At 41.3% G+C, this 18,951-nt stretch overlaps 2 protein-coding genes across 25 annotated transcripts in view; both read left to right on the top strand.

The window, feature by feature from the left end:
• The window catches only part of USP54 (ubiquitin specific peptidase 54), a 119,010-nt gene extending 114,057 nt beyond the window's left edge, over window positions 1-4,953 (top strand). For 11 of the 17 annotated variants that reach the window (XM_027593460.2, XM_027593450.2, XM_027593495.2 and 8 more), the window contains 2 exons: window positions 1,733-1,919; window positions 3,613-4,952. In XM_027593460.2, the coding sequence (XP_027449261.1) occupies window positions 1,733-1,919; window positions 3,613-4,172 (747 nt within the window). In that variant the 3' untranslated portion in view covers window positions 4,173-4,952. Of the gene's footprint in view, window positions 1-1,732; window positions 1,920-3,612 lie in introns of all 17 variants that reach the window. The other 6 variants (XR_003519875.1, XM_027593606.2, XM_027593595.1 and 3 more) reach the window with 4 other exon arrangements.
• A 1,976-nt stretch (window positions 4,954-6,929) lies between these two features.
• The window catches only part of PPP3CB (protein phosphatase 3 catalytic subunit beta), a 53,217-nt gene continuing 41,195 nt past the window's right edge, over window positions 6,930-18,951 (top strand). For 4 of the 8 annotated variants that reach the window (XM_027588652.2, XM_027588663.2, XM_027588627.2 and 1 more), the window contains exon 1: window positions 6,930-7,082. In XM_027588652.2, coding sequence (XP_027444453.1) covers window positions 6,998-7,082 — 85 coding nt within the window. In that variant the 5' untranslated portion in view covers window positions 6,930-6,997. Of the gene's footprint in view, window positions 7,083-7,217; window positions 7,327-18,951 lie in introns of those variants that run through there. The other 4 variants (XM_027588672.2, XM_027588642.2, XM_027588637.2 and 1 more) reach the window with 2 other exon arrangements.

The following is an 18,951-nucleotide window of genomic DNA, read 5'->3' as shown; positions in this document are numbered from 1 at the left end:
TGATTGGATATGGGGAGAGGAGAATCAAGGACCCATAATTCTTGGGTTGATAATGATGTATTTGAGGGAAAAGATATGTATAATTTTGGATATATTATGCTTGTGATATCTGGTAGGCCTTTGGATGTGATATGTAAAGCTTGAAATCAAGATTCAAGAGTCATAGCCATTGAAAAGAGGAAGAGTATTGTGAAAAGAGGAGAGCGGACAGGATATATCCTTGATGAATATCATATTTAAGTGGTTCATCTGAAAAACCCTTAAAAGGAGTGAGGACCAGAGAGATAAAAGGGAAACCAGGAAAATGTGGCATCACTGTCTTCTGTGCAGAAGGAAGGAATAGTTGGCTGTGTCCCGTACTGAGAGGATTGGCACCTGGTCCTTAGGCTGTATGGCAAATGCCTATTATGTACCGTGCTGTGGTAGGTGCTATGAGCATACACTGATGAAATAACACAAATTCTGCCCTTGAATAGCTTACAGCCTAGTTAGGAAATAAAACATACTGGTATATAGATTGTTTTATTTAATTTATTATTTATTAGATGCCTGTAATGTTCCAGGTCCTGTTGAGGGTGCTGCGAATACTGGAGTAAAAAAAATTATTCTACCAGGAGAAAAGGACAATAAACAAGTGAACCCCAAACAATGTGTGATCGAGAAGAATAGAACAAAGCAAGGGGAAAAAGAGTAAAGAGGTAATAGTGGTTATTCTCAGGGCTATTTTGGATAGAGTAGTAAGTGAAAAGGCCCTGAGTTGGAATGAGCTTGGTGTGTTTGAGGAACATTAAGAAAATTATAGTGAAAAAGGCATAGGAATGGTAGAGATAAAGTGAGAAAGATCAGCATTGCTATCACATAGCAACTTGCAGGCCACAATAAGGAAGTAGCAGGCCTGGAGATAGGAAGATCAGATTGGAGGCTGTTGCAGTGGTCCACTTGAGCTTAAATATGAAACCTATAGGTAGAAATGATATTTCTTGACAAAGGCAACTAATGGAATCATGGATGAGAAGTGCAAAAGTAAGGGCAATGTCAACATTTGAATCTAGGTGACTTAGGAAAATGTGGTACCAGGAGGTGGAATTTGGAAGGATGTTGGTTTGATCTTGGACATATTAGTGTTTTAGATGTTAAAGGGGATATTTCTGAGACTTTGCCACAAAAGTGAATGACAAGTGGAGTACAGAACAGGACACAAGCATCAGTGGTTACAAACTCTGGCAAAAGAGGAGACTGGAGTGTAGCATTGACAGGGGAGAAGGTGGAGTAGTAGAGTTCTTGATTGTACATTTAGGGAGATACATTTTTCGTTCCCAGTATTTAGAGAGTGTACAGAGTTTTCTTTTTCAGTCTCTTGGGCTTTCCAATTTTTTTTCTCTTTCTTATTTCTCTATTTTTACATTTCTATCTCAACCTGATTCTACTGTTAGCATTAAAGAGTTTGCCAAAGACCTAGATGGTAGGGTTGGGAAGATGAGGGCTATGAGAGAGACAGGTTAAAGGAAGAGGATCTGCAGTTCCATGTCTCCAGTTCGTAGTGGCCTCAGGATGGTCCTAGCGGGGCTGATGGAAAAAGTGACTGAGTAAATTGAGTCCCTCTACAGAACTAGGCATATTGGTACTCCAGTCCCCTCCATCTCTCCCTGCTTGCCTCACTGTGTTTACCCAACCATATCCGGCTGTGTGTTAATCCTCATCTTTATGTTTTTTTGTCTTGTCTCACTATAAGGATGCATCAAATGCGAGGAAAAAGCCTTTGGAAACCGGGCACCGTTGTTCCAGCTCCTCTTCCCTCCCTGTCATCCATGATCCTCCTGTGTTTCTCCTTGGTCCCCAACTGTACCCACCCCAACCACAGTTCCTGTCCCCAGATGCCTTGATGCCCAGCATGGCAGGGGAGCCCCATAGAACCCCAGGTAACTCTCCCCAGACCTAATTATCATGTGCCATAATGTGGTACCTTCCCAGAGACAACCTAGAAAGATCAAATCAGTACACCTATGGGGGGGTGGAGTCCCAAGGTAGGTAGTGAAGGGATATGAATTACCACTTTAAGATCAAATATTGGTCAAGATGAATTGTGATTGAATCATTACTTGGTTAATATGGTTGACTGGTCTTGATCCTTAGTCTAACTACCCAGTAGAATGAACAGGGTCTATCACAATAAGATAAGCTTTTAAGCGACCAAGGGAAGTTAATACCCAGTCTTTAGGATCCTCCCAAATTCTCCTCCTGGAGAGACCCTGTGTATGGACTACCTGTGCCAGTATACAAACCCAGACAATCTTGGGGAAGGTGGATAGCATCCTTCTGGCTTTCTTTCACCCTCCATAGGATTTGCTACTTTTCTTCCTCATGAAGAGGCCGAGTCTACTTAGAGCAGGGATTCTCAATGGGAAAGGGAAGGTACTACTGGCATCTAGTGAGTGGAAGTCAGGGATGCTGCTAAACATCCTACAATACACAGGGCAGTTTACCTACATGATCCTCCCTCCACCCCCCCCCCAAAAAAGTAGTATCAGCTCAAAGTATCAGTAGTGTTGAGATTGAGAAACCTTGGCTTACAGATATAAATGCCCTAGGGCAGGGTGTGGTTGTGGTTCTAGAACAGAAGGTGAGAGTAGTATTATTGATATGTGTCCACATTTTAGGGAGGTTTAGATAAGCAGGCCTTCTGGGTAGATGAACTTCCTATTACTCAGTGGAGCAGCCAGGTAGCCATCCCCTTTGGCAGCTGTTAGGGGCATCCGTTCCAGTTGTTAGGGGCAGCCTATTCTGCACTAAATGCTATAGTGAACATAGGGGAGAAAGAAGGCAGCTCTCTGTTCTTAAAGAGCTCAGAGCTGCAATAATCAGAATATACATACATACAAGAATATACTGCAGATGTTGATGGGTTATAAAATAAAGAATGGAAAGTATTTTTAAGAAGTGATTTTTTTATTTTGCGGGGTGCCTGGGTGGCTCAGGCAGTTGGGCATCCAACTCTTGATTTCGGCTCAGGTCTTGATCTCGGGGTTATGAGTTCAAGCCCTGTAGTGGGCTCCATGCTGGGCGTGGAGCCTACTTAAAAAAAAATAGAAGTGACTTCTTAAAATTATGTATTTTGTTTATTTTAAGTAAAGGGGAATTAATGTATAGAAAAGGCATTCCATACTGTGTATGTGGTAGGAGTAGTGTGAACAAAAACAGAGATCTCAGGGACTGAGCAAGAATGTAAGCAGAAACAGATTAACTGGAGTGAAAGTACCATATTAAGAAAAGCAGAGTGATGTTTTGGAGTGGTGGCTCTAGGAGTAGAGTTGTTACAGTGAGAATATATATTTGTAATATTGGGGAGCCATTTGTGGGGAGGGTGTGGAGGAAGAATTATAGTAGAGTGAAGTATGGCAACATTTGCCCAGGTTGGAGGTAAGAGACTTGATTTTGATGTATATTAAGAATTTCTAAAAATGAAATTAAAAGCAAAACTAGGCTTCTTCTTTCCCTTATGTGTATGCTCTTATGGCTATGGGGAGTTGAGAGGAACAGTCAGGAATAGTCCTTTGGGAAGGAGAATGGTTTACCGAAGATGCTTAATCTTTGGGTTTCTTTTTCTCTTCCCAGGAACTTCGAGGAGTGTCCAGCAGTTTCTGGCTATGTGTGACAGGAGTGAAACTTGCCAGGGGATCAAGTACACAGGAAGAACTCTGAACTACCAGAGTCTCCCCCATCATTCCAGAACAGATGCCTCTTGGGGGCCATGGTCAGAGACCAGCCAGCATACTGGAGCCAGATTCCTGAGTATTCCAGGATGCAAGCCTCAGCCGACACACACTGCCACACTACCAGAAAGGCGCCAGGGCCTTCAGGTTCCTCATGCTCAGTCCTGGGGTGATCTTTTCCATTCTTCCTCCCACCCTCCCATTGTTTACCCTGTGTCTCCACCATCAAGCAGTCTTCATGTACCCCTGAGGTCAGCTTGGAATTTGGGTCCTGTTCCTGGGTCTCGAGGCTCTGGTCCTCGAAGAGTAGATATGCCCCCAGATGATGACTGGAGGCAAACCAGATATGTCCCACAATCTGGGCATAGGAGGACAGGGAGAGAGGAGTTTTTGTTTGTTCTAGCAGATGCTCCTGGAAGAGAGCAGATAAGGGCAAGAGCCCTGCAGCACAATAGGTGGTAAGGGTCACCCCTTTCCTTTCCCGGAGCCACAGCTTTCTCCATTAAACTGTACTGTGGAGGAGTTAGCACCCTGCATCCGTGCCAGGGTTGTGCTAGTCTCATCTCAACATAGAGTCGGCAGTTTCTTCTAGGGGTACCTGGAACCCCTAACAGGACCTGGCTCCTAGAGAGGAATATTTGAAATTCCAATTTCCATTCAACTGGCAAAAGGAAGCAACTGCTGTTTAGGGCTTTATTTGAGCCACTTTAAAGATGAATCCATATTACCCTGGACACTAGTCATTCTTTAGGATCTTAGGGTCACCATTTTATTCCTGGATCCTTTATGCCCCCACCTGCACCTGAGCCTTCATCCTCTGTTCCCTACAATACTGCCAACTTCTGTTCTTTGTTTTACCAACATATCCTTATTACCTGACCTTCCGTCTTCCCCAGTACCCCATCCTTGGAGGAGCATGTAGCTGTGTGGTCATGGTCCTGACCATATCATTCAGGGCAGCCTACCTGCCCAGGTATTATGGACTGTGAGCCTTCCCTGTGCCCCCAAACCTTTGGCCTAGAATGCAGAGCTGCCAACATAACATTTGTCCTTCTGAACAGATGGAGTCAGGCACACTAACACACCTTCCTGTCCTCAGCAGCAGAGCCATTACTGCCACTTGCTCAGTCACTGTTGTAAACCCTCAGAGTCAGCGAAACTATTTTAGGGCCAAACATACTGTTTTTGTAAAGTATTTTTCATTAATAAATCTTTAAGATAGTTGTATTTAATTCCTTGTCATTTAATTGTCTAATGCCTTTTGTATGCTCTTGCTCTTTTATGTTGGGGGTCGGGGGGGAAGACCTGGATAAGCAAAAAAATACCAATTCCCAGCGGCCTGGGGCTCCCAAAGAAAGAGCCATGGCACAAACATACATGTATGTGTGTGTGTGTGTGTGTGTGTGTTTGTGTGTGTGTATGGCTTTTGAGTGAAGGTGAGGAGCTAAATAGTTTAAGAATAGTTGAAGGATATATACTGAAGGTAGGAATCAATGGGCCCCTAAAGTGGAATGACTTTCCTTGTTATTACTGCTGCCTAGTATATTTCTTATTCCTTTCCTGCTCAGAGGCACTCACTATATTACATCCTTCCTCCTTTCCTCCTTAGGGTGATTTTCTTGCGAGTCAGACCCTCTTAGAAACTCACTCCTGATCTATGTACTCTTGGTGCCCTCCGTCTACGAGTTTGTGATGTGCCTCCTATCCCTTCCTTGTTCCCATGGCTGCCCCTCCCCTTGCCTTCCTTGTGGAATTTCTGCACTTACACTGGTGGTCCTCAAATCTTTGAAGCACATGGTTGTTGACAGTGAAGTGGAACAATTATTGCTCAGAAAGATCCATTTTCACCTCTGCCTCACTCCCAAATTCTCCCTCTAAAAGATGTTTTGTGGGCTCCCTTTGCAAAGAATACCCTTTGGACAATTTCCTCTTTTTCCCCAGGTCTCAAATCATTGAGATTGACAGAAGAGTCCCAAAGGTGTTCTTTGAGACCTTTGGACCACTGCTTACCTAATTAACATCATCCATTATGAACAGATTCTGAGCACATTGAGTATTCGGCAGGAGGATGGGCCCAAATTTCTACCCCCACTTAGATCCTGTGCCATCAAGACATAGAACTTAGTGGATACACTGGTCTCTGTCCATGATTCAGTATATCTCTTACTGTCATACACACACCTTCTAATAATTATTGATTGAACAATCAGTCCTTGTGCCACTATCCCCTTTCCCATGAAGGTCCGTCCCTATAAAGTTTCCATAAGTCACCTGGGCTCAGATTCTGTATGTGCACAGAGGTACTATACGTAGTATCTCTTATGAGAAACTAATTTCCAATTTCCAATTCTCTATATACTCCTCTGCCTTCTAAATCTCTCACTTTCTGAATGGATGAGAGGGAGGCTTTGTCTTTTTCAGGTGAATTCTGTAGACTTTGAACATCTCTTGGTGTCATCCCTTCCTTTCCCCTTAGCTGCTTTGATTCCTAAGCCTTGGAGCCTATTCTGCTCTACCTGTTTTAACCCTGTACCTTCAGACTCTTGACAGTTACAGGCTCTAAACATAAGGGCCAGCTTCTCAAACTCCATTTTGAACAGTTACTTCTCTCCAGAACCTACAATGCCTCGTCTATTTTCCTGCCGTTACCAAAGTACCCAGATTTGGTAGCCAAATTGTTATACATTTTTTTCTCTATTAGTATATTCTTTTTTTTAATTTTTAAAGATTTTATTTATTTATTTGACAGAGAGAGACACAACGAAAGAGGGAATACAAGCAGTGGGAGTGGGAGAGGGAGAAGGAGGCTTCTCTCCGAGCAGGGATGCGGGGCTTGATCCCAGGACCTGGAATCATGACCTGAGCCGAAGGCAGACGCTTAACGACTGAGCCACCCACGCGCCCCTCTATTAGTATATTATGAGGTTTAAGTCTCCCCATCGTACCGGGAGCTCCATGAGAACCAGTGTCATGTTTCCTCGCACTCATTCACTGCCGCTACTAGCAATAGATAGCCCTCCCTCTCCACTCTCTATTGTTTCTGCGGGCCCAGAATTTTAACCTGATCCCTTGGCCTGTTTCTCTCCCAGCCTCAGTAATTTTGCCCAGGTCCCTAGAGTCTGCCCCGCCCCCACCCCCGCAAAGCGCGGTGCATGCCGGTCTTAGCCCCTCTGTAGGGAAAGAGGGTCCGCCATGTTCCCCGGCGGCGCCGCCGCTTGGCTCTGGTAGCCGCCGCCCCCGCCCCCAGCCCCGCCCGGCCCAGCGCCTAGCCGAGCCCCGGGCCCAGCATGGCCGCCCCGGAGCCGGCCCGGGCTGCACCGCCCCCACCCCCGCCCCCGCCGCCCCCTCCCGGGGCTGACCGCGTCGTCAAAGGTGAGAGGTGGACGAAGCCCTGGGGGCCTGGCCTGAAGAGCTGTGTGTGAGGGCGGGCGGGAGACCGTCCCCTCCGGAGCGGGCCCGGAAGGGCGGGCGAGTGACTGGCTGCCTCCCTTGGGGAGTGGCCCCTGGGCGGGCCCCTGCTGGGCTGGGCTGAGTCGGTAGCGGCGGCTCTGCCGTCTCTCGCCTGCCTTCAGGCCCGAGGCGGGCGTTTCGCTCTTGAGGTCTCCTAGCCGTAGGGGTGAGTCTCCTAGCCGCAGTGAGCCCTTTTCTTTTTCTTCTGGGCCTGTCAAAGCGTCCCAGAGGCCGCGAGTAGCTTCCTGCCCCGCGACAGCTGCACGCCTGGCTTGCCTGGGCGGACCGAGGGGCTTGGAGACCTTCAGCCACGCGGGGCCGGGCGATGAGCAGTCAGAAATCACCTCGGCTTTGGCCCACGCCTGCTCCCCAGTGACAGCCGTCAGCCCGATTCGCGCCTCGTTAGCGCCAGCCGCAGGGGTTCGCGCTTGGCCCTCAGGTGTCACTCCACGCGGAAACTGGGGGAACCGTGTGGGATTGGACAAGGGTGAAGAGACGAAGCGGCATTTGGGGGCCCCGGCTTTAAGTGCAGAATAGATGGAGAAAAGGCAGCATAAAAGGAAAAAAAGCGCCTTGTGGATAGGAAGAAGCATTTATTTAGAAAACCGGTCAACATAAAGACCAAAAGGGGTTATCCCTCACCTTGCGAACAAACACCCATAGAAGAAAAAATTAAATATTTCTCAGCTGGGGCAGAATTTATGTATATTTACCGACAACAGATAAGCAGATTAATTTAAAATAGAGATATTGAGGCAAATTGACTGTTGCTTAAGATTTCCATGCTCTCTGGGAGAGCCCATCAACTTCAAACACCAATGGGGAGGTGAAAAACAATCTGAAGTGATTTTTCTTTACTGTGTAGCTTGGTCATAAATTAACATCATTTTAGAATAAAGTTTTCTTTGTTGTGTTACGTTTATTTTGGAAGGCTAGATACTTCTTTTACTTACTTATTTTCATTCAGCTTCTCAAATATACTGGCACAATGTTTATTAAACATTGGTAGTCCAGTTTTTGAAATTTGGCCAGACATGTTTCCATTAAAATATTTAAAAACAAGAAAACCTTTATCCTCTGTGGTTTTTTTTTAATTTTAATTTTTCAATTTGAGCCTTCTTTAATAATAACACTGATTTATATCCAGGCTTGTGTAGACAATTTTTAAAAAGTTAGTAGTATATCCAGTTGGGCCAGGCATTGGAATGAGCTGAATAAAGGGTTTATGGCATTCTTGTCCCGAGAAATCTTTATAAAAAGAGAAGAAGAAAAAAAAAAGATTGGTAGTTCAGATTGGTTGTCCTAACATGAAATCCTGGAGTTTTGTGGGGGTTGGGAACAGAGACATGGGCTGCTGCTTCATTTTCTGACTATGTATCTGTGTTGTTTGTCCATTCCCCTGGGCACTCTTCACTGTACTATTAGTTAGGACAACCAGTCACATTCCCGAGCAGTGAGTTTGTGCTATCCTTATGCTTGTGAATCTTACTGTTTTTTTGTCATACATATGATAATGTTTTCCTCTACTGTACTGCTTTAATAACAGTAAAAATAAGATTCCAAACATAAAGGCATATTCCTTAGGGGTGAGTTGTGAATCCAGGATGGTCACATTTGCAAGTTACTGATTTGGAATAAAAGTCATTTGATTAAATAGGAAAGGAGCTTGTTGGTGTAGAAAATTATAGTTATATAGAGCTCATAGGTATAAGATCTCATGTGCTTAGTAGCATATTCTTCACCAAAACAACTTTCATTTCTTTATGGAATTTGTTAGCAGCTGGAATGCCTGATATGGATCACATGTTTAGAGATGGTGGCAACAGACTGGTTTGCACTGCTCATGGAGTCTCCGCTCTGGCCTTCGCAGAAATTACTGGGAAATTCACCTTTCATACAGAAATCCACTTTTGGAGATTTCATCTTCAGGCTTCTTGCCTGCCTTCTTTCAATAATTGTACCATAATGTTATATTTGATGATAGAGAACACCCTTGTCAGAACATATATGGCCACAGTGCTAGTTCAATTTGTTAAAATCCAGATTTCTAATAAGTTTAGTATGTGCTAGTTTTGCATCTGTATCATTTCATAGTAGTAATATCATGGAGACCATTGTTGGCATTGAATACAAGTAGTCTTCTACTCCCTGAACCTTTTCCTTATAGTTTCTAAATTTTATACTCTTACACTTTTAGTCAGGAAGGCTATATTTTATGGTCATGATAGTATCGCAAGGGCTATAGATCTTTCTGTATTTAATATCATGTGCTTAAAGTTCACTTCATATGAAGTTTGAGATCTTGGAATACTGTAGGTGATTCATGTATCAATTTAAATAGCTTTTCACCGAAATTATTAAAATTATTAATGGTGATTCCATATCGCTGATTATGGGCAATTAGGTTTCCTGGCTAGTTAAAGCAATTTAATTTTTTTTTTTAATTTTATTTATTAGAGAGCAAGAGAGCATTGGGGGTGAGGGTAGGGACAGAAGGAAGAGGATGAGCAGATTCCCTGCCAAGCGTGGAATCCTGAAGCTGGGCTTGATCCCAGGACCCCAGGATCATGACCTGAGCAGAAGGCAGAGCCACCCAGGCTCCCCAGCAATTTCATTTCTGAGCCTACTCCAGCTGCTGCTGGCTCAGGTCAAATTCTTCTGTTTGAAAGTTGCTATAGCCCAGTGGTTTGGGTGAGATGTATGCCCTCTTAACCATTTTCTGTTAAGCATTTTTCTATTCTTCAGCTAAGATAAGTTGGAAATAAGAAAATGGAAACAAACTAGGAAAAACGGCTAATTGTATCTGCATGAGTGCCTTACTGCTACATCAGCAAAATTGGTATGGGTAATTACAACATAAAACCCTGAGTTTATGCATATTGCTCTCCTCCCCCTCCCCCTCCCCCGCCCCCGCCCAGTTTACTCAACCTGAATTATCCAGATACTACCCTACCTTTTATTTCCAGATATCTTAAAAATGTACTTTTTGCTGTGTAGATGAGGTCCCAGATTTGTAAACCTCAGTTGTCTCTTGAGATTATTGAATCTGCTAGTCTTGATATAAGAATCCACCTTTATCACTTAGAGGGCATTGTCTGTATTGTGTATATGTTCATTTTAGTATGCACCCTGTGACTTTCCTTTGTATTCAATATATTTTCTTTATTTCCTTGGTTATATTAACCTCATGTCTTAAATTATCAGACTTTCAGATTGAACCAAAATGCTGAAGTGTGTGTGTGTGAGTGTTAAGTCTGAGGTCATTTGGCTCAAGTATTTTCTAGTACATAGCTTTATTAGGATTGCTTATTTTCATTACAGATTGCTAGATGACCCACATAGGTCTTTGGGTCACATGGCTACTTCAGTATTTCTCGCTAGTTCTATTTCATCATATTTTAAAGCAACTTGAATTTTAATTTTTGTTTACTAAATGTATTTTGTGGACTTACCTATCTAAAAAGATAACTCTTGAAAATGATTTTTCTTTTTCCTCCCACCCCCATTAAATTGTTAAGCATTCTAAAATCTTCAGTACCATGTGTCCTAGAGAAAGCAAAGGAACAGAGAAAATAGTGTCTGTGAGTGTGTGTGTATGAGAGAGACAGAGACAGAAAGAGATGGAGGGAGGGAGGGAGGAAGGGAAGGAGAGAGAACGTTGTGGTAACAAGTCATCTTAGAAGAAAAATGCCAAGGAAGAAATATAGCTGCTTAGTAGTAAGGCAAAAGCTTTAGGTTCCAGAGTTATTGAATGAATTAGCAAGAGTTGTAAGGAAAAGTTTGATGAAAAGAATCTTGTTTTATTAAATGGAGTATGTTTCAGTACCAATCATATGACTTCATTTTATCATAAAAATGTTTATTTATACACAGATAAAATTAGCTGAAGATAGTTGGGCATTCTTGGATGTTATGTAAAATTTATTTTGGACATCAAAGTAATCAAATAGCAAATATTTATGAAATGCGTGCTGTATGCTAAAAACTGTAGGGAGACAACAGAAGTATAAAAAAATGAAGAATAGTCTTGGTCCTTGGAGAAATAAGTACTCATGAAAAGTTATTTGTATATGTCATAAGGATGGGTGCAATTAATAATTGCCAGATAAGTGACTTGAGTTCAAAGGAGGTAGTGATGTCTCTGGACTGGAATGGTCAGTCTAACAAGGGTTTATACAAGGAAGAAAGAGGCCTTGAAGGAAGTGTAGGATTTAAATAGGCAGAGGATTGGGACCATTTATTTGTGCAACATTTATTGAGTACTTGCTTTGTACCAAAGCATAATAAGCATTGAAGATACAGAATTGGATTAGTATAATTAAGTTAAGATTCTCTTGGAGTGCTGGCAGTCTAATGGGGGAGACATTATTGCAAATAAATAATATAACAAGGTATGTACAAAGTGCTGTTGCAGCTGTAAAGAAGGAGTTAACTCTCTTATTTGGAGAAAAAGCATCAATGAGAGGATTATGTTTTGAGGTGGGCCTTGAAGGATGAGTAGAGTTTTTCCAGATAGAAGGTAGGACTGGAATAGAGGAAACAGCAGCAGAAAGACGTGGAGTTTGAAAAAAAAACTTGAAAATGTGAGACAGTAGTGTGTAACTGCTTGACTGTGAGTGGCAGGAGATGATGTTGGAAACCATTTTTTGTACACTAAGTTGAGCTGAAACTTAAGCTAGTAAGCAGTATAGCCTCTGGATGATTAAGAGGCTTTGGAGTCCAGTTGCCTGGGTTTGAATCCTAGGTTACCTTAATAACCTTTTCACTGTGGACAAGGTACTTGATATCACCAAGCTTCAATGTTCTCATCTGTAAAATAGAATTAATAAAGTATTATTATGTGGTTTTTGAAGGATTAATGGAGATAGTCCATGTAAAGTATGTACCTCAGTGGATGGCCTGGCACATGATTGTCTCTTGAGATTATTGAATCTGTTAGTCTTGATATAAGAATCCACCTTTACCACTTAGAGGGCATTTGTCTATATTGTGTATATGTTCATTTTAGTATGCACACTGTGACTGTCCTTTGCATTCGATATATTTCCTTTATTTCCTAGGTTATATTAACCTTATCTCTTAAATTAACCAATGCTAGCCATCATCATTATTATTGAAGGTTTTAAAATAGGAGAATGATCCAGTATCTTGGTTTTTGAAAGGTAACTTGGTATTGTGTAGAACAAAATATTAGGAGGGGGAGAGGCTTAAATCAGGTGTCAGAGATTAATTATTGAATTTTAGAAAGAGAATTCTGAGTGTTATAGAGTGGGCAAAATTGAAATGATTGTAGTAATTCTAAGGGGCGGGGGGAGTCCTTATTCAGCGTCTTAGGACCAAAGCAGTCCAAGTACAGAATGACCAAGGCATGCATTAAGGGAAAGAGAGAAACCAAATATGATGCAAATTCTGCATAATTTTAGGAGTAGATATATTGGGGCACCTGCGTGGCTTAGTTAGTTAGGTGTCTGCCTTCCGCTTGGGTCATGATCCTGGGGTCCTGGGATTGAGCCCTGCATTGGGCTCCCTGCTCAGCAGGGAGCCTGCTTCTCCCTCTCCTTCTGCTGCTCCCCGCGCGCTCTGTCTAATTAAAAAAAAAAAGATCTGTTGGATCAGTGATTGGGTGTGGGAACAAGTAGAAGAGCAAAACTTTTTCAGGAAACAATCAGACTAATTTTGCTTTAGGGATTGATTAAATTGAGCAATTGTAGTTAGAGGCAAAGATTGGAATGACGTGTAAAAGACTAGAATGGTCAAATAGGGAAGGATCTTAGAAGTAAGTTTGAGGCTCCCCCCTTTATTCTTTAGTTCTCAAGAAACAACCCCAAATTTTTGAGTAGGTTAATCTAGCAGTGTTTTGTACATGAAGGGGGAGGGAAAGTAGAGCTTAGTTAGATTTTTTTAGTACACAAAGTGATAACTTGAACTAGCACTGCAGCAATGGAGATGTAAGAAAATGAAGAGAATTTGAAGAATCAGTAGGACTTGGAGTCTTAGAAGAGAACAGTGACAGAGTGGTGATAACCATGTCACAAATAAGACAGGAAGGGGAACCAATTTTGAGGGAAAGGTACTATATTCAAATAACCACCACAGATTAAAAAGAACCCAAGGGGTACTTTGAAAATTTGAAGACTGTAACTGTAGGATTTATTGAATCTTTTTTTAGAGCATGTGGCCAATGCTTGCTTCTAGTCCTGGCACTGGAGTGGGTTATACCCATTTTCATGATGAGGAAACTTTTGATGACTCTTTGACCAGAAGAGCATTGTTATTTTGTTGTTATAAGACAGATTATATTGGAGTAGTGTTCTGAAGAACTCAATTTCAACCATGGTTCTACCCCTTACTAGTTGAAACACCTTGAGAAAAAAAAAGAAAAGAAAAGAAACACCTTGAGAAAGCCATTTAGGTTCTCTGAACCTCTTATCCCATTTGTGAAATGGGGATAAAACCTGCCATACCAAACATCCAGATGTCTCTGAGAATTGTACAGGTTTATGTATGTGAAAGTACATACTTTGTAAACTGCAAATAAAGCAGTATAAATATATTGTCATGACTATATAAATTAGTGTCAAGATATAAAAGTATTTTATAAACTATATCATTAATTCAGTAAACATTGATTAGCAGCAATGTTCTAATCACCAGGTATGTAGTGATGAAAGACATAGCTCCCTCCCTTCAAAGAGATCATAAGCACATGGGGGAGACATATTTACAGTGCAGTTAGTAAGTGCCATGATATAGGTGTGGATTATATGCTATGATACAGGACCACAAAGGAAGACACACCATTTACTTAGTCTGGGAACATGAGGAAAAGTTTTCAAAAATCGGAACACTGAAAATGAGGTTTAAGGACAAGAAGATAAAAGATGGGAATAGTGTACCCCTAAACAATAGGTCATGAAAAAGTACAAAGATTTTTAAAAAGTGATATGTAATTTTAAAAATGAAAATAAAGTATCTGGAGTGTAGAAAGTATCTGGAATGTGAGGTAGTGACAAAAGATGAGGGTTGGAAATGTCGGCAAGGTTCAGATCACAAGGAATCTTGCATACCATGTGAAAATAAAGAATTGGGATTTTGTATAATAAAGCCAGTCCTGAAACAAGAGAAGGTTGAGATTTGAATTTTAGAAAGAATATATACTGAGTGTTGTAGAGTAGGCAAAATTGAAAAGATTGTGTCATTCTAGAAAAAAAAAGTCCTTAGTGTCTCAGGACCAAAGGAACAGAAACAGATCAGAGAATTATTTAGGACTTATTGGCCATATAGGGTGAGGAATAAAGAGAATTCTAGGATAATTCCTAGATGGGTAAGTATTGGTAATGGTTTAGAGAGAAAAATCATACCCTAAATTCTGGACATACTAAGTTTGAGATATGTATGGAACATACAAGTACAGATATTTGATAGTTTACAAGGAATCTTGAGTTTAGGGGAGGGATCTAGACTGAGCAATCTATTTGAGGGTCCTCAAAATGTAAATTTTAGTTGAACCTGTGGTTATGGATGAGATCACTAGTTCAGAGCAGTGTGATAGGAGGACCAAGGACAGAATTGTAGGACACACTGACATTTAAGGATCAGAAAAAAGATGAGAAGTCCATGAAATAGACCAATCAGTTGTGACCAGAGAAGTACAAGAAAAACCAGGTGAGTGATTTCAAGAACCCAAGAGAGGAGAGAGTTACAGGTGGAGGAGTAAGTAGAGCAGAAGCCAGATAAATATGGATTGAGGAAAATAGACAAAAAGTGAGAAAATGAAGATACCCATTGTAGATTTGAATAACCCTTTCAGAAAGCTTAGTTGTCAAAAAGGATATATATGGCAGAAATAGGGATGAGGAGTAAGGGAGAGTTACTTGTTTAGATTTTTAAGATCTTAAAGATGTGTAAGTATGTTTATATGCTCAAAGGAAAGACCCAGTGGAGAGGCATAGGAAACAATAGGACCATGGGAGGGGTGGGGAGGGTGATTTGAAGTTAAGAGGTTGGGGGAGTGGGATGCAGGACCCAAATAGAATGTTTAGTAAAGGACAAGAGGAATACCTCTTCCCTGAGTTGGGGAGAAATTTAAAGATGCATATTGGTGTAGATGTGGATGGAGAGGAGCAAGAAAGTGAAGTTTGGTCTGAAGGCCTTGATTTTCTCTGAAATTGGACACAAAGTTGTTTAACTGAGTAAGAGATAAAGTTGAATGAAGGGTTCAAGAAAGAGGGGACCATTTGAAATCTCCACTGAGGAGCATGGGAGAGAGAATGTTTAATAAGATTGCTGAGAAATGCACATGACTAAGTTGAAGACTGTGAATTTGTAGTAGCCCTGGGCCATTTTGATGACTTTATACTAAGCACCCAAGTTTAGAAGCCAACTCATTCAAGAATTGAAGTTTTCCCTTATAGGTAGAATAGGACAAAAGGGCAAAACAATTTAGGATGTTGTTTAAAAAGTGGATGGATGATGGAATACCTTTAAAATTGTAAGAAGCAAAGGTATCCAGAAGGGAGTTGATAAAGAGGGGCTGTCCAGTTTCCAGAAGGGGGTTGATGAGGAGGGGCTGTCCAGTTTCTTTTTCTTTTTTAAGATTTTATGTATTTATTTGAGAGAGAGTGAGTGAGTGAGGGTAGGAGCAGAGGGAGAGGGATAAGCAGACTCTGCTGAGCTTGGAACCCAACATGGGATTCAGTCTCAGGACCCCAAGGTCATGATCTGAGCTGAAATCAAGGGTCGCTTAACGGACTAAGCCACCCAGGCACCCCTACGGTTTCTCAATAAATTGAAGAACAGATGGAGGAATGGGAGTGGAACTGGAAGGATAGGAGGTTTTAATCATGGAGTGAGAGATTGGGGTTCAGAATTTCAGAGGCAGAGCAGTAATTATGGGCAAGGCTGAGGAACTGAAGAACATCTCAGTTCTTAAGTTTTACATAGATAATGCCACATGGACACTGATAATGGGATTGAATGGAGAAGGCTTACAAGCCAGGAACCGGTGTTGAATGTGAGAGATGACTAGAAGTTTAATAGATGGCAGGAACAAGGATAAATTAGCTGGAAGGCATGAACCTCAAAGGAGAAGGTATTTTTTTCTTCACTGGAGTGATGAAATTGGAAGTGGTGATGTGGAGCTGCACTAAGACCAAAGCCTTCTCTGGTGAGAGTAGTGGAGTGTGGAAAAATGTGCAGCTTCCATTTTGAAAAAAGTGTTTGAAAAGTGCTGTCCTTCAGGGTAACTAAAATTTAATTAAGCTAGAGAGATGATAGCATTACATGAAGATCTGAAGAGGGTGTGTGTGTGTGTGTGTGTGTGTGTGTGTGTGTAGGGGGAGAGGGGTGAGTTAAAAAATATATAAGGGGAATTCAAAATGAAAAGGATTGAGAGGGAGGAGAACTGCCAGAGACAACATGGTATAAGAGAAATACAGAGAAAAATTCAGAAACATAGATGACAGGAGGGACTTTATTTGGATAGTTCCCAATAATGGTAATGATGAGAGGCCCAGGCTTCTGAATGATAACTTTATAGTAAAGTTGTTCAGTTGGCATAGGCTGCAGGCACTCCAGTCTGTGTTGGACACCTCATTGGGCTAATGATTTGTAGCTTTTGCTTAGAGTTAGGGAACATGTTAATTTCTAGGATTCCTTACCCAGTAGTGGAAAAAGTAATATCTGTGCCCTTCCCCCATCCCTGATCAATATGTATCCCTGGTTTATTTTTCCAATTGCCTAAATTAAAACTTGTTTTAGACTTTTTTTTTTAGCCACTTTACATTAAATCTGGATGAAATTAACTTGTGAATGTTACTGATTACTATACAGATATGTGCTTCATGCCAAAATTTGGGTTAAAGGAAATTTTCCAACAGAACAGTTTGGTCAAAATGAATACTACCAATCAAGTTTTCCAGTGTTGGAAACTTGGTGATTTGAGATTATTTTGTAGCTATTTAGCTTATTCCAGCTAATCCTCCTTTTTAGCCACTTCAGTTATTGACCATTTACATTACATTTACATATATTTATGTTTTGCTTTTTCCCTATCACAAATATAGAAGAGCAGGAAAAATAGTCTGAAAATAAGGAGAGGGCACCTGGGTGTCTCTGTCCGTTAAGTGTCTACCTTCCGCTCAGGTCATGATCCCAGGGTCATGGGATCAAGTCTTGCATTGGGCTCCCTCTCAATGGGGAGTCTGCTTCTCCCTCTGCCCCCCCTTGTGTGTGCACACGTGCGTTCTCTCTCTCTCTCTCTCTCTCTCTCTCGTGTGCTCGTGCATGCACACGCAAAAATAAATGAAATCTTTTAAAAAATGAAAAATACAGGAAGAAAATCCTAGGAAAGCAGGAATAATTGAAGATGAATTAAAAGTAAAAAGAAAAAACATTTAAAAGCCTGAAAATAGATGGGAATACTTTAAAATGCCTTAGGAATTGCAAAACAAAGTAGTAGTTGAGAATATTAATTTTTGAGAAAAAACATTTTCAACTCTCTTGACCAGCAGGGTCAATAATTAACCCCCATTAGGCTAAATCCTCTTTGGTTGGCTTTCTTTTGCCTGGTCAGATCACCTGCCACAGCTCGTTTCTCCTATCTCCAAAGAGGACATGTCTTTTTCCTCTTATATCTTTCCCCATGCCTTTTCTTATGTACTGACATATTAAAATGTACTCTTTAGAAACTTCATTTTCTACTTTCAGTGTTGTGTTGTTAGAACAACACTGATCTTCTGTAGTTTTCATCTGCTTTCATTTATAGTGGTATTTCTTCACCCTTCCACCTGTGTCCATTCCTTAAAATGTATCCCAGCTAGTCTTGAAATGTAAAAGCATGCCTTGGGGCGCCTTTCAGCCTTCACCTGAGGTCATGATCTCAAGGCTCCCTGCTCAGTGGGGAGTCTGCTTCTCCCTCTGCCCCCCCGCCCCCGCTTGTGCTGTCTCTCTCAAATGGATAAATTAAAAAATTAAAAAAAAAAAGCAAGCCTTCGGGCACCTGGGTGGCTCAGTCGTTAAACGTCTGCCTTTGGCCCAGGTCATGATCACAGGGTTCTGGGATCGAGCCCCGCATCAGGCTCCCTGCTCAGCAGGAAGCCTGCTTCTCCCTCTCCCACTCCCCCTGCTTGTGTTCCCTCTCTCACAGTGTCTCTCTCTGTCAAATAAATAAATAAAATCTTAAAAAAAAAAGCCTTGAGTTGAAAAAGAAGTGGAAAAGCATAGGTCTGTAGATGACTTACTCATGAGCATGAAGGCAATGTATACTTTTTTTCAGGTGAATAAAGACATTCTGGCTGTTGGTTAAAGAGGGGGCAGTACCTCAGTGTGAATTGCAGTGGAACATTCACAATGTGCATGAAAACATGCAGTAACACGGGTGACTGATTGAGTTGAGGGGATGGGAAATGGTCTCCCAATTGGGTTTTTAGGAAGTTGTGTATTGTGAATAGAATTCAGCCAGTAGTGGAATTATGTTCTTGATTATTAAAAAGTGTACATAATCTTGAATGCAGCCTCTTAAACAGTATCTCTTTTCCTGAGTAGAGTGAAAGATATGATTCCATCTTAATCTCAAAAATTTGTACTTAAGAGATATTTAAACTTTTCATTTTTATAATGTCCCAAAGTAACTTGTGATTTATTTAGTAATCAGTTATTAAAATCTGTAGTTTTTAAATGGTTTACTGATGGGGCAAATTTGATTTGTTTAATCTTTAGAAAAAAACATACTTTAACAGAGGTTTTTTTTTTTTTATTAGAATCTAGACAGTATATTTGGGGGGACAAAATG

This window comes from Zalophus californianus, chromosome 15 (assembly GCF_009762305.2).
Source record: "Zalophus californianus isolate mZalCal1 chromosome 15, mZalCal1.pri.v2, whole genome shotgun sequence".
NCBI lineage: Eukaryota > Metazoa > Chordata > Mammalia > Carnivora > Otariidae > Zalophus > Zalophus californianus.
Note: the sequence above shows the minus strand (reverse complement) of the source record. Positions and strands in the feature narration are given on the sequence as shown.